The sequence below is a fragment of the Marmota flaviventris genome, chromosome 1 (genome assembly GCF_047511675.1).
Source record: "Marmota flaviventris isolate mMarFla1 chromosome 1, mMarFla1.hap1, whole genome shotgun sequence".
Classification (NCBI taxonomy): domain Eukaryota; kingdom Metazoa; phylum Chordata; class Mammalia; order Rodentia; family Sciuridae; genus Marmota; species Marmota flaviventris.
In genome coordinates, this window is record NC_092498.1 from 39592425 (window position 1) to 39608443 (window position 16019).

A 16019-nucleotide genomic window follows, 5' to 3' on the forward strand; every position below is an offset into this window, starting at 1 on the left:
GAATGTCTTAGGTACCTATGTTTCCAAAAGCCATTATTAGTTTTTCATGGTGCCTAGCAGAGTGTTTTACATGTAATAATTCAATAAATATTTCTTATATGTAAATTGTGCTTAGTTATAAGTAATTGAGACATGCTTTTATGCGCTCCCTTTAGTAGCTTAAGCTCCACTGTAGTGTCCTCAAAAAGGCTTTGAAATTAGGATTATAGTCAATGAACTGAATGAGGTATTGATAAATAAGCAAATCAGTCCCTTTCAAGAGAGATAAGTATGCCACTTCTACATGGTTTCTACTGAAATAGTCCAACATAATCATATAACAATATTTTTCTTTTCTTTTTTTTTTTAAACCAAGCAGATCTTCATGCTTATAGAACAGTATCTCTAAACCTTTTTGGGCTCAGAGCATTTTGTCAAGGCAAAAGTGTTAGTAGACAATTTACCATGTTCACCTCCTAAATTCTTAGAATGAGCACAAAGAATAAGGTTTTGATGAATTTCTAGTATTTAACTCATTATGAACTCATGCCAAAAAACAAAACAAACATAAATATGATAATCTCCACTTGTTCAAACTGGCCAAATAATTATCTTCCCTTTTTTTCACGTCATAAGAGGCCATCTAGTATTAATTTATATTAACAATAAGCATCTAGTATGTTCCCTGGCATTGGTTCACATAGCACCTAATGTCTTCCACATATATAGTGCTGTGAGATGTCATCAATTTTGGGATATAATGTCTTATATTTTTATAACACTTTATAATTTTTGATCTCTTAATTCATTTATTTCTTACAACCTAGGCAGGATAATACTGATTTGTCTTTTGAATAAATTACATTTTATAATATCTTAAGTACAGCTTTTGTAGGAACAGTATTTTATTCTATTCCCCTTTTCAAAATTACTAGGTGTTGCATACATTTCATAAGACTTTTGCAATTTTTCAAGTAATTTTAATAGATTTTTTTCTCAACCATTTTGGATGAATGGAGTACATTTTACCAAAGAGATCAATTTGAGTATTATCTGGAAGCCTCCTGAGTATATATATTGACCCTCACCATTTTAGAATAACAATATTACTTCTTTCTCTTCCATTAAAAAAGATAAAATGGACTTTGTTTTTATGTTTTTCCATGGTTGAGTCCTTGGTTTAAAATAAAATTTCTTATCTTACTGACTACCTGTTATCTTTGAAATATTTCCATTGCTTAATATAGTGAATATTGGATAAAGAATGAATGCTTACAACAGTTCCTATTGCAATATGTAGAAATATTTTCATTTGGGGGACATTCTAATCTCTTTTGTAATCTTTGCAAATACTCTAGTGGACAGCAGGGGGAGATCAAAATCCACTGTATACTATGTGAGGGGAAAATGCTTTATAATCCCAAGCACTTTTATAGCTACATGACTATGTTTAAGATGAAATAACTTGCTTACAATTTTTAAAAGACATGAAAACCTAACATTCTCCCTGATCCCAAAGGTTGTTACGGTCAATATTGCCTAAAAAACAGTGCTGCTTTTTAAGGTCACCATTCAAGCTTTCTTTTCATAAAACGGAGTTCTCCTAAGTTAGAAACTGTTCCACTGTGCAATCTCAGAGCTATATCTGTGACAAATATAACTACTTCTAGTGCAATGTAAGTTTAATGCCTGAATTTTCACCTTTGAAATTAAACACTGGTGACAGAGCATAAATGAATGAAAACTAAAGATGCAACGGAGAGTTAGACTTAAAACCATCTGGAGTGGTTGTCGGCAAACTAGAATCTGTAAATGTGGTGTGCTGGCTGCTTTTAAAAAGTGTTTTTCTGGAAAACAGCCATATTCATCCTTTTTCTTCTTTTGTGTCATCTCTGGCAACATTATACAATGTCAGAGTTGAGAAACTGCAATGAAGACCGGGCTGAAAATAATTACTGTCTGATCCTTTATAGAAAAGGGTTGCCGCCCTTGGTCTAGATTTTTAATATATATATTTTTTAAAGTTTAGGTTTTGAAATTCTACAATAAAAGACTGGTTCAAATTTTACTAGTAAGAAAGACAAAAGACTATGGATTTTGACATACTGCCTACAAGACAGTCCTTCACTCTGAAACCGAGAGAGCAAATCAGGGAGAAAGAAAAATCAACACATACTTTTGATTTCTTTTAGTTACAAAAATCATTGATGAGATTACCTTCTTCTCCATCTTCCTGAAATTAAAAAGACAAGCAGTTTCTTTTTTTCTTTTCTTTTCTTTTTGTAACAAAGATAACAAATATAAAAATCTAGTCATAAAGAGCCTTCAAAGAACAATTACAAACCAACTAGAGGGATCCACCTTTTGGGGGGTTAATGGGCTTAAGATACCACTATGTTGTCAGTTTTACAATGGCTGCAGAGCCAAGGAACAGTGTATACAGCAGGTAACCGCTGAATCCATCCTGTTGCCATCCAAATTGAACTTTACTCTCTTCAGGATACAAGAACTTGCAGAAGTCTCCATGACACTCTTGGCAAAGATGTCTTCATCCCATATGAAAAGAGGCAGTTTCTATGGCATATTGGTTAAGTAAGTGTCTATCATGCTGCACTAATATAGTGCAAAAATGTGCCTTCCATAAGCAAAAAAGATGCAGGCAACCAGTTTGAAAATCAGGGAAAGTAGAAATGTATCAACACAAGCAATTTAGCTTTCCAGACAATAACCACTATAAAATACTGAACTTGAGGACTCTTTCTTCTAAGATACTAGTACATGTCCAGCATTCGTACATTGGAGAGAGCCAAGAGTGAGTCTTATAAAAGAGTCTCTGTCTCTGAAATGCAGGTCAATAAAAGCAACCATCAAACCAGGAAGATGCTGAACTTATTCAATGGATTTTCTGTTTAGCTTGGAACTTTTCTCTTCTTCACTGTTAAAGTTGCTTATTGACAAGTATATAATATGACATTACAATGTGTGTCAATCAATTGAGTATATATGTTGTTATGCTTTACTGTAGTATTGTAGAGGTCTTGTTACAAACTCTTCATGCTAGAATGTTCTGTGGGCTATCATTGCAAACAGCCTTGTGTCAGGCATCCAATGGCCAATTTTACCACTATATTTTAGAAATGAAAGTGGTTTTTCAATTGGTAGATTTCAGAAAAGATGACATAAAAGATGACAAACTTCTAGAATTCTGAATGTTGTTGGCTTATATGTTAGTGGTGCTATCTTGAATAGCTCAGTGGCAGCATGATTTTCATTTTCATTTTCTTTTATTTTAAGTTAAAGTGAATTATAATCCACAGAGTTTGGATAATGTTGCTGCAGCCTCTGGATATCTACAACAAGGTCAGAAAGCCAAAACTGGTTGTTGCCAGGAAAGTTAAGTGTTACATGTCTGCATCTCCATCATAAGCTAAGGTTAAAGGTTTCAGTCGGTTGTTTTGCCTTCTTTGGGGTTTCTTTGGCTTTTTGCTGTAAGAAATTCATTAAAATTGGGAGAAAGAAAATATCAATCTTCAATTGTAATTTTTATCATCTTATATTTTAAAAATAAGCAAAATGAATTGATCAACCTAAATTGCCCACTTTCCTGCCATACTAAATTCAACCTTAGAATTTGGCGTTCTGGTCTCTAAATTTCACAGTTTTGTGTTTTGGAAAAAATGTTAAATAAGTTTCAAGTATTTTACTATCCTCTAAAAGACAAATTATCCTTGTGTCCTTTAGTACAAACAACAGAAGCAAGATTATAGTATAATCATCTGTACTTGGCCACAAAACTTTATAAATAATGTACAATTTATAAATGATACATGTTTGCCAAGATGATTGAATAAGATTATGTATTACCATAACATCTTTCTCCAGTAGTAATTCAATATAAAAATGTATAATTCACCACAGTCCATATAAAGCATCTTTCTTGGTATACTTACAAGGTAGCAAACTTGAAAAGATGATCTAAAACAATTCTGATTTATCTCAAGAGACTTACATGGCCCAGATTTTTTTAGATTTTTAAGACTAAAGTCTTATTTATTTAGAATTTTATGTGAACAGTGAATAAATACAGTATACTTATTTCAGGCATTAGTTTTTTTTCCAGAGTTATAGGCAACTAAAAGTGTTTTCTTTGAAATAGAGACATTAAATTTTTAAACATTTAAACACTCACCAAGCTAGATAAATCATGGAGACAATAAAGATGAGTAACACAAATGCCCCAGCGGCTACACCGTAAACCCAGGTCCTTAGTCTCCCATCTAAGAGGAATGGATATTAGGCATTAATTTACATTGGTCTGGAATACATATGACAGTCTTTAACTATGACCAATGACCAATCACATATGACCAATTCAAAACTCAAAATGAATTAGTGCTTCAGCACAGTTATTGATTATTGTAAATCTGTATTATGAGTTAGATGCTGCTTTGTTAAAGATAAATTAGCAATGAAATTGAATTGAAAAGTAGCAAATAGTATTTGTATTCAGATGTAAGGTTTATATGTCTAAACTTCTGCTGCTTTTTAGCTGACTTTTACTTCAGATTCAATGTATGTGCTATTTACATAGACACTGTCCTATGATTTCCTACGAATTTTGAGAATGACACTTATAAGAAAAGATTAAAAGTCGTCCAATTTTAAGAAAGTTCCACAATCTACAGTTGATACACACAGGTATTTGAACACTAACTCTGTCATTTTAATGTTTTAGTTACAGATGAAAGTGAATATATTTAACATTTTTTTGTGATTAATTATCTGTCTTGTCTGCATCTACAGTATGTTTTAAAATTGATTTGACAAATATCATTTGCAAAGAATCCATTTTGAATAACATAAAAGTATTTCTAAATTTTACTGCTTCCTTTTCTATTATATGGAATTAGGCATGACAGGATCTTTTCTAATTTATTTTTCTGGTCGTATTCTCTTTGAACTTCTCAGTTCTATGCTCTGAATAAACTTCAAACACAAGATGCTATTAATGATGTTGCCTAACTTAATTTGATCCCAACATCAACGTATTTTCTGTTGCATGTGTATAATTAAATATATGATATTAATGTTAAAATTATAGATTGGGCAAATTGACCCCATGGAGACTCTAGTTTATTCAATAGTTGTAAGGCTTCAGAAGCAAATGCATAATGTACAATGTTTCTGGCCTGGAGCTGGACCAACTTAGAGGGTCATTTGCAGAAAAAAAATCCCAATTAATATTCTAAATATTGTTTCGTTTCAATCCTAAAGATTTTTCAAAAAAAAAAAAATTTCAGCTGAGTATAGAATCAAAAGAGCGTTTCCACTATTGGGTTCCTCTGCCCTGAAAATTTTTCAACAAGTATTTGGGTTTTTCATAAAGCAAAGAATTTCTGCTACTTTCCAAGATATGCACCTTTTAAATATATTAAAATTCTTATTTTTTTGGGAAATGATATATTAAATTTAAAATAATTACAGTAATATTCTTTAATATTTATTAATATTTTCCCTTTTTAAAAGCGTGGTTTTAATGTGAGAAGATTCACTTGAAAGTCAAGATTACTTATGGTCATCTGCTAGTCCACATCATGAACACTGAGAGAAGAGTTTACTAAACTTACACAGACAAGTCAGTTTTGCAAAATAAGCTGTATTTTTGGCTAAAAACCTAATTTAAACAGGAATAGTGTAGATAAAATTAATCACAAATATTTAAAATACTTTAATACTAATTCTTCAATAGGAGAAGGTATTTTGACTTAACTGATTGGAAACAGCTACGCAAATTCCTTTCTTCCTTTTCTCATGTTCCTAATAGAGCTATAAAGTAGACTATGCCTGGCTGTGCCTGGAGATTTCCTTTAGTTATGAACTAGTGATACCTTTAGGTTGTGAGAAAAAGTGGCCTGATCTTAATATAACGCTTGTGGGACATTTTCAAGCACCAGGTTAGTTCCAGGGCTGAGTGTGTGATTGAATCCAAACGGGGAAAGAAAATGTGCAGAGTAGGAGGAGTAGCACTTTATACCACTTCAGCAGGCCTTCAAGCTTTTACCTGTGTAGGCTTCAAGTCCATTAAGAGAGATGTTAAGAGCTATCTATTTAATATGAAAATGGTCTGGTCAGTCATAAAGAAAGGAAGGCTCCACCCCTACTCCGGTGTATCTGGTGCTAGTACAGATTCTGAGATTTTTGAATATGACAACTTTTAGGGCTGATATAAATTGTTGGCTACCAAGTGCCCCTGGCAGAAGACTGCATTACTCAAGTTCCTAGTTAAGGTCCTAAGTATTAATTCTTTGTGATCAAATAGAAAATTCTCAAATGTCTATATACTATTATTTGTCACAATTCTGAATGACAGTATACTTTTTCCTAATTCATATTTTCATCACTGTATCTCAGTATACAACTAATTATACTTGTAACTTCAGGACTAGGATTGAAATGAGTAATATCAATCCTAAAATTTTTCTCAGAAGAAAGTAATTTCATTTCTGTAAACTTTGGGCATAAGTGGCTTCACATATAATAAAATAAAAAGATAAGTGACTAGATGGTCATATCAGAATAAATAAAATGAATATCAGAATAAATGAAATAATAATAGCTCATGTTTAGATGAAACAATAATAACTCATGTGAAAATATTTGCTTATTAAAAAAAAATCCTTTGCCACTGGCTAAATGTCTAAATAAAATATTCTGAATCATCACTGTCTACTCATTTCACCTGGCCCAAATGGCTGCAGAAACCAGGTCCTGCCCCGTCCTGCTGGGTTACTGGAGGGCTGGGTTGGATGTACTGCCCGACTGGTTTTCACATCTCCTCTCTTGTCCTCCATGGTGGGTATCACCACCACAGGGATAAGTGTGCATTGCTCGAGTGTGCTGTTAGAAGACATGACCTCAGTGTACCCCTCTTCACAGCGGCATGCCTTTGTCTGCAGGAGAACAAGAAGAGTTCTACTAGGCATGCAAGAGAATCTTTGAAAGCACAACAAACTGTACTTGGAGAATTTCAAAGAAGGATTGTTTGAGAGATTTCACAATGTAATTTCTGTCTTAATTACATTTAAACATCTCTACTTTTGGGGTTTAAATAAAGTTATTCTAAAAGTAGGCACATTCAGAATTATTTACATTGCTTTAAAAAAGCGGTCTAAAAATAGAATTTTTGTATCTTAAGACATGTTTTGGGGAGGAACTACATAGAAGGGTGATAAAGGATGGAGGCAACTTGTGCATCTTCATGAATTCACACATACCTCACTGCAGTATGAATGAGGCTGAGTGCACGGGGGGTTACAAGACCTATCAGCATCAGGCTGGCTCACCACCAAGCAGCCCCCTGCAGGACCAAAAATCATATTTTAGCAAATAGCATTTCTTGCTAAGATAAAAAAATACTGTTGTTATAGACTTGTCTTTGAATTTTGAACCATTTGGGAATACCTAGGATTTTTCTCTCCATGAAATATTGGGTTGATCTTTATCACTTTATTTAACAACTTGAAGCCCTTTTTACTCACTCTGGGAGGACAGGGTCTGGCACTTAGTAGCTATTCAATATGTTTGTCAAAAAGATGATTTTATAGCTGCTCTCTTGAAAATACTAGTGGCACACAACCTCCTTCTGTCAATAGTTCCTGAAGCCAAGCTCAACAATTGAAAAGCAAATTTAATTTTCTTTTAAAGTTCAAATTCTTTCTTGGCTATTTGAAATAATATTTTTAAGTCCCTTGAAATAACTCTTTAAATTATGTGACTACCACATAAATGTATTTTTGATAATGCATATTTCATTTTGAGAAAAATCATTACTTCTCTTATTGTAGGGTATGGGGGGCATCTTTATGTGTATTATTTCCTTAACTTGATATTGTACCAATTTACTCTTCTTTGTTTTCTAGCACAGTACCAGCTGTGCCTGTTGTGATGTATTAAAGATGGGAATAGATGTATGAAGTAAATAATAATTGGTCAACAGGAAGGAACCCATAGTTTTAAATTATATTTGTTCATTTTAATAGAATTTTAGCCAAGCAAATTTTTCTTTATTTATGGAATTGATGACCCTCTGGATTTAATCAAAGGTGTCTATTGTTAATGCTTTGTCTTTCTGCATTACAAATACAAAATATTCATGGAAAAATTGTTATGAACACACAGTTAGCAATTGCAAGGCAATTGGAGTTAAGTGGCCATGTAAGTTATTATCATTAAACACATGAAGAAAAGGAAAGAAGTATCTCAAGTTTTTATAGGGACAATTTTTAAATTAAAGCAATTGACCCAGATAGGTAATGTACTTTACAGGCTTGTATAGCTTTCATAAAGAATCTTATCTCTCCTAAAAGATGGAAGAAGAATGTACATAGAGTTTATCACAAATTATTTGCACTTTGGCTTTTTGGTACTGGACTGCATTAGAAAAAAAAAAAAAGAAATACATTGGACACTATTGCATTGAAAAGAAATTAAAATATGATTTCTATAAAAAAGACTTTAAAGGTTGACTTTACTCTGCTTTGGGGAAATAGTCCCAAATGCAGTGGGAAAAGAGCTTCTTACATATAATAAAAGGGTAGACAAATATTTGCATCCATATTGGAAAAAATGCAAACTAACAGGACCCTCTGGCGAAGATGTTAAATTCCCTTAGAATAGTTTGAAGAAGAATGTAGACCTTAATTTCCAATCTCTGAGTTGAGTGGGTGACCTTTGTACACCTTCTGGTTCAGAAAGCCTATGCTCCCCTATCTAGTGCTCTTTTCATCGTACCCTTCTTCTAATGGGGTTTGGGCAGATTTTTCTCCTCTAAAACAACCCTGTGGAAAAAGCCAAGAGTTTTCTAGTAAAGTGTCTTTTCTTTCTTATACATGTGTCCACTGGGAGATGCTATTGTCAAGGGTTTCCTGATATAGCTTTCTCATGTGAAAAATCAAGAAAGCAATTTGACATGCTGTTCTAGTTTTCACAGGGAGGAAATAAGTAATTAGGTTTCAATAAATCTGGGTAATTTAAAATTCAATATAAAATTGATGCTTTTCAAGAAGCATATTGATCCCTGCTCCTATTATCTTACCATATATATTAAAGTTAAATTTATAAATGGACATTACTCTGAGGCATCCAAATGCACGAGGAGGGTCAAAACAATAGAAGCCAGTCAACAGGAGCCCTGAGCAGTTTATTTTCAATACTGCTGCTGCTATGCTATGGAGCTTCCTGTATATTAGATCTATGAAAAGAAATGGTTTAAGGAGAGACATTAGATTTTTGGGTTCACATGTCTGAGGTTGAATCTGGTTCCAAACTTCATTGTTTCTTAGGAAATTCGCAGTGTGATTCACTATGTATCTAGCACCAAAGTTTTTTTTCCCTTTTAATGGGTCCTTGGGATCCCTCAAATTTCCTGAGCTCATACAAAGAACCTTTTAGTATCTGCAGCTTAGGGTAGTTCTTTGGAGGTATACTTAGATCAAAATACAATTAAAATAATTTCTTTAGGCTTTCTTCTTTAGAAGTATAATAATTTGGGGGTGGGAACACTAAAGAGGATTTTCAGATGCTCTGGGTTCCAGATTTATCAGCAGGTCTTGACTACTAATTAGTAAAAAGTTAAAAGTGACAGATATCTGAATTCAAGCAAGTATGTGGATTCGTATAATCATGCTCCCCTGATAGTATTTTTGGTCTGCATTTATATTAGATGCACAAGTACAAATAGTACAAAAATGTTTTTTTTTAAGTAGTAAATTATTAATATATAAAATGCTTGTAAAATAAATCTGAAAATACTTATATAAATAATTTATTAGAATTAGATAGTATTTTAATTAAATAAGTTCTAGCAGTAATATCAAAAAGGGCTATCTATCAGTGGGAGAGAATATGAAACATCATGAAGTAAAATAATTTGTCATTGGTACCACATATGTATAGAGTTGAGGCGTACTAATCTCAGCCATGTGTTGGAAACTGAAAGATTATTCTTGTATCCTTCTTAATTTCTTTAATCAATTACATTTGTGTTATAAGAATACTTTTAAAGGCAAAGAGAAATTGGAGGTTTACCTGTTACATTTACACCGTCTGACCTTTGACACCAGACTGTTCGGGAAGAGCCCTTCCACGCACTGGCCATCCATTTATACTCATAGCACTGTCCATCTGCAGGGACACAGTAAACATTGACAGGAGTATTCTATTGCCCAGAACAATCGTGGTGACAGAGGGCTAACAAAATTTTTATGAACAGTTGAAAAGGGATAAGAAGTCCATTTCTGAAGAGTCAAATGTCAATTTATTGTCTGGAAGTTGCCCTGTAAATATTGTATCAATGTAGTTATGCACCTAAATCTCAACTAAAATTACATGCCTGCTATCATACCACTTTGTAATTTAATTTTATGGTTTGCTTTTAAAGTATCATGGAATATCAAATATACAGACAGGCATGTAAAATAACTAAAAAATATTCAGTTACCTATCATGTAATTCCAATAAATATGCCATTTAGTCAGGTTTGCTTAAGTTTTACTTTGCTTGTCAATGAATAAATGATATAAACTTGATGTCCTATTACATTCCTTCCTAGTCCCATGTCTCCCTGTCTTAGCAGTGCACTCTCTTCCAAAGTATAGTTATGACTGTGGCATGCTTTTATTTTTTTCTTAACTATATATGTTCATATATATTCCCCAAAATGATATATTTTATGAAGTTTTACAATTTCTGTGTTCTATATATAATCCTAAAACTTATTGGTCAATGTTATAGATTATATAGTTCTGTGATTTTTTTAATGTAAATTGGTCAACTATTTTAATTGTTATTGTAAATTCCATTGTACTAAATACTACAATTTATTCTTCTGCTTCCTCTATTAGGTTGTTTTAAATGCCTTGATAACCTTATTCAAGTCTACTGATGCTTCTTTAAGATAATATCTAGAAGGGAAATTTATGAATATCACTGTATGGACAGCTGAAACTTTATTAAATATTGTTCATTTTTTCCTCCAAAAGGTGAACATTTATGTACCCACAGATAATAGATAATAATTACTACTGTTGCAAACAGTCACAAACAGTTATAATACTATATTTAAAAATTTTTGTTAGCCCTTACATATGAAAACATATTTTATCATTTTTAATTGAATTTTTTTTTTATTACTAAGGCTACTAAATAGTTATAAAAAATTTGGGGGCATTTGGATTTCCTGTAATGGAAATTGTTTATTTATATCTTGCAGCTATTGTTATTTTTTTCATCTAGTGACATCTATGTCTTTACTTATTAAATTAAGGGAATTCTTTATTCTAAAATAGTGATTCTCAAAGTCTGGCTCAGGAACCATGGATGATTATCTATATGATTAATAACAGAAAAGCTCTTTGAAACCCTGAACAATTTTAAGACTATAAATTCTTATGGATCCAAAAGTTTTAGAATTGCTGTCCTAGACATTAATCCTTTCAATTAATTGGCCTCAATATATTTTTTCCTGTTTGGCTCATCCTGTTACCTTGTTTATGATCTATTTTACTATGTAGAAGATTTAAATTACAATTTAATTTTTAATCTTTTTCAATTTTGGCTGTGCTTTTAGTGTCATATTTAAAAAAACCCTTCTTGATTTTGAGTTAATAAAAATATTTTCCATATTTTCTTTAAATGTTTTGCAGCATTGATCTTTATCTTAAGGTCTAAAATTTATTTGGAATACAGTTTTTATATTATGTGTGCTAAATATAGTTTAAAAATATTTTATGGATAACAAATTCTGGCAACACTATTCACCCACTGCTTGTCCATTGACTTTCAGTCTGCCTCTTTCTTACATGTAAACATCCATTTCTGAGATTCTCTATCCTGTTCCACTAATGTGATTGTTTTATTTCTAAGCAATCACTTTGTTTAACTGTCAATGCTTTGGAGTAAACCTTGACATAAGCTATGTAAGTCCCTTGATCTCCTACTTTCTCTTCTAAATAAAATTCTGTGCTCTTTTTAGTCTTTAACCTCTCCAAATTAATTTTAGGATCCATTTATTGGGTTACTGTAACAATGTGTTCAAATAGCATGGAATTTATAGGTACATTTATGTAAAATTGATGTTGTGATATTGAAACTTTTTATCCATAAAATGGTCTATTTCACCAATGTTTTAGTTCTAATTTATGCCTTTCGATCAGATTTTATAATTTTATACATATATTACATCATCTTGTTAATTTATTTCTACTTATAGTTTTACTTATATTATTAACATAATTTTTCTGGCTAAAACTTGTAACTGGGTCTTATAGATTAAAGAAAGATTAATTATTTCTATATCTATTTTTTGGGGGAGAGGGTACTGAGGTTTGAACTCAAGGGTGCTCAACCACTGAGCCACATCCCCAGTCCTATTTTGTATTTTATTTAGAGACAGGGTCTCACTGAGTTTCTTAGCACTTCACTTTTGCTGAGGCTGGCTTTGAACTCTGATCCTCCTGTGTCAGCCTCTGGATCTGCTTGGGATTACAGACATGTGCCACCGTTCCTAGCTTGTATATCTGTTTTTAAAACATATAATGTTCCTGAACTCTCTTACTTCCAAATACTTATTTATTGATAAGTAACAGACAGACATGAGTGATGGGAACAAGAGGTTAAAGGGATAATTGTATAAATTAGGCCTACTGTGCTGACCCCTACCATGTTTTCTTTTACAAAGCAATTTACCTGCTGCTCTGGGTGGCTTTAATCAATAGGATATGCTACATTCCTCACCAAACAACCTGTTATTTGCATAAGAAAAACAGGCCTCAAAGGCTCCTCCCTGTCTATATGAAGAACATGAGTTACTGTAAAGCAGGGCTGGGGGAAAAAATAAAATGTTGAGACCTTTACACAGACTACATTCCAAGACTCCAGGAGACAGAATTATTATTATTAATAATAATAATTAATTATTACTAAATTCCCTTAACCATAAAACCTATAAGAATGAGTTTCATATAGGACTGGTCAGCATGGTAGCATGAGTCAAAGTGACTCCAGAGTTACCTTGGATCCTTAGCATGCCATTATAATGGTAAAATCTCCCCTCCATGGGGTAAGACCATTCATAGTGGGAACTCAGAAGTCCTAGGTGATCTTGTCAGTCAAAAGCCAAAAGGTAGACCTGAGTAGGGCTTTCTGGAAACTTCCCTGGAAACCCAAATACGATTGGACCTGAGGGGTGCACCATCCCTCTCCTGAGAGGACCCACTCTTTCCCTTGAGTGAGTTCCCCTTTTCTCTTTTCCTATCTCTTCTCATAAACTCATGTGTGTTACTCTGAGTAACCTGTCTTAGATCTTCCTGGCATGATAGCAAGAACTAGCGATTGAGGACATCTGCAGTCACTTCTATTTACAGAATGACCTTGTTCTGCAATGTTTATAAATTACCTTGAATATGGAAAATTTTTTCTTCTAGTTCAAGTTTGGTTTAAAAGTTTTTATTGTAAATTATTGAATTATATAGTTTTCCAGTAAGCATTAAAAAATAATACCCTATTTGTTTCTGTTAATGAGTAGAATTATATTAGTAGGTGTTTCTAATATTTATGTATCTTTGTATTTACAGAATTAATTATAATTTGTCATGATGTTAATTATCTATTAAATACATTATGATTTGGTTAACTAATATTTTATTTTATGATTTAGACATTTATTTTCATTGGTAGTTTATTTCATTGACTGGTTTTACTGTAAAAATTACACTATCTTAGCAGTTAGGGAAATTTTACTTGTTTTCCCCACTTGATTTGATTTTATGTACTTTAGATTTCAAATAAGAGTTAACATTCTCTATTTCTTTATATTTTGGTAAAATTTATAATTAAACCTATTAAAGTTTTAGATTGTGAGTACGTACGAGTATATATTTGATATATTTAAATTTTTAATAATTATAGATTTCATAGTGTAGCCTTTTTATTGCTCTTGATAAATTATAACATTGTAAGTTATTTTCATTTAAGTTTTACATTCATTAGCAAAAACTATTTATAGAATAAGATTTTCTAAGCTCTTTTCTATTTGCAGTAGTATAACTTTGCTTTTTTTTTTTTTCCTTATTGATTTATCCTGAGGTGATCTACTTTGTTAACTTGGTCAGAATCAAGCTATTGGATTTGTGAATTATTTTTTGTTTGTTTTGTATCTCATTATATTTGTACTTGTGTTGGTTGAATTTTATTTCCTTTTTAAAAATGAAACTTCTTGAGTCGAAACCTTGTGTATTTTTAGCTTTTCCTTCTCCTAGGTCAGCATTTAAGGCTGTAAGTTCTCTACGTACTTTGGTGCATCTCACATGTTTGACATATAATACCCTAAAAGTGTGGTTTTCAGGTTTTACCTTTGGTGTATATAAAGAGATTTCTTGTCCAATTATTGTGCTATTGATTTCTAATTTTATTGTACTGTAATTGGGCATAAACAATTTTTTTTTCTTGCCTTGAGAGTTGTTCAATTTATTGTAGACCCTTAGCTTGTTCTACTTCTCTATTTACCCTGTTTTAAGTAGATGAAGTATCTTATCTGATTGGTAAAATAGGAAGATTAAAGAGACAGGGTAGGTAATTTTATCTAATCCTTGGTTTATATCATCTTGCTCATTTGTTTTTCATTTTGAGTGTTCTTATCCAAGAACACTTCTAAGCTTTCTCCTTCAACTTTTAATGTAACAATGATATTTTGAACCCTACTTGCTTTTTTGTTATATTTTTAAATTGTTTCAGGACATAAGTAGGAATAAAACAGTTGCTGAGCATCACATTCTCCTCTAGATTACAATTCTTTTGCTTTCATGATATTTTAATGCTTTGTGATTCTTGAATATGTCAGAATATGTCATGTATTGCCAACATGAAGTGAGTTATTCTATTTGTGTATATATAAACATACATAGACACATAAAGTAATAGGTACTTATATATTCTATGTCAAATTATATTAAAATTAACATCTGATCAACAATTTGATTTATTAATTTCTGAGAAAATAGTTACATCTCTCATTAGCTATAAATTTATAATTTTTCTTTAATTTTGTCATTTGATTTAAGTAAATGGAAAGATATTGTTGGATTCATGAATGATCATTATTATAAGTGTAAAAACAATATGTTTTGTATTATCTTAGCCTTCTTTAGCTCTAAATCTGGGAAGAATTTTTATGATATTTCACATTAATTAGGGAGACAGGATTTTTCCTTTCTCTAAATCTTTATAATTCAGAATCTTACTCTTCATTTATTTCTCAGTCTTAAGGGTAATCACAGCCAATTTTCTTACTTAAGAGAAAACTCTTTATCTTATGCTTTTGCTTATCAACACAGAACTAAAATAATTAGGCTTTATTAATTGCAGCACTTACCATCACATGATTTTGTTTCTAACATCTGCTCTGGGCACAGATGTTGATTCTCCAGTTCTTGTATAATCACTGCTCTGGATCGGACCTGTATTCCACCAAAGCCTAGGTCTTCACCATTCACACAGGTCAGCTGACACAGGCTCCATGGAGACCAGTCCTTCAAGTAACAGTCACCTGTAAAATACAGGTTTATAGTTTTCACTTACACATATAAAAAATAGCCTGCCTGATGATCATTTTTTTATTTTTAAAAGTTTTTTAATCATTTAATTCTAACCCCACATGGCAATGTTTGTAGGTATACTAGTCATATATAATATTTATATGATGGATAAGCATCTAATAGTTGTAACTTTACATGTAATTTTGAGTTTGTATAAATATTGTCATTTTCAGAGTGACTATTATGGAACTATTTGTTGCTTAATGATATAAAATAGAAACTAGGTTTGAAGGAACTTGACCACTATGATCATCTCCTAATAGAACAAATATTTGGTTAAAACCTACCATCACTCTTGTCATTATCATTATGAAGGAGTTTATTTAAATCACTGACACATAGAACTTGGCTTCTAGGTGTTAATAATTTCAAAGGGGTGTACAGTTTATT

General features: G+C 32.0%; 1 protein-coding gene across 1 annotated transcript in view; it reads right to left on the reverse strand.

Annotated features, from left to right (window-relative positions):
* Window positions 1-3380: 3380 nt before the first annotated feature.
* The window catches only part of Thsd7a (thrombospondin type 1 domain containing 7A), a 395278-nt gene continuing 382639 nt past the window's right edge, over window positions 3381-16019 (reverse strand). The window contains exons 23-28 of the mRNA XM_027926470.2: window positions 15407-15580; window positions 10066-10161; window positions 7254-7336; window positions 6719-6929; window positions 4169-4256; window positions 3381-3465 (exon numbers count right to left, since the gene is read on the reverse strand). Of these exons, the coding sequence (XP_027782271.2) occupies window positions 3381-3465; window positions 4169-4256; window positions 6719-6929; window positions 7254-7336; window positions 10066-10161; window positions 15407-15580 (737 nt within the window). The remainder of the gene's footprint in view (window positions 3466-4168; window positions 4257-6718; window positions 6930-7253; window positions 7337-10065; window positions 10162-15406; window positions 15581-16019) is intronic.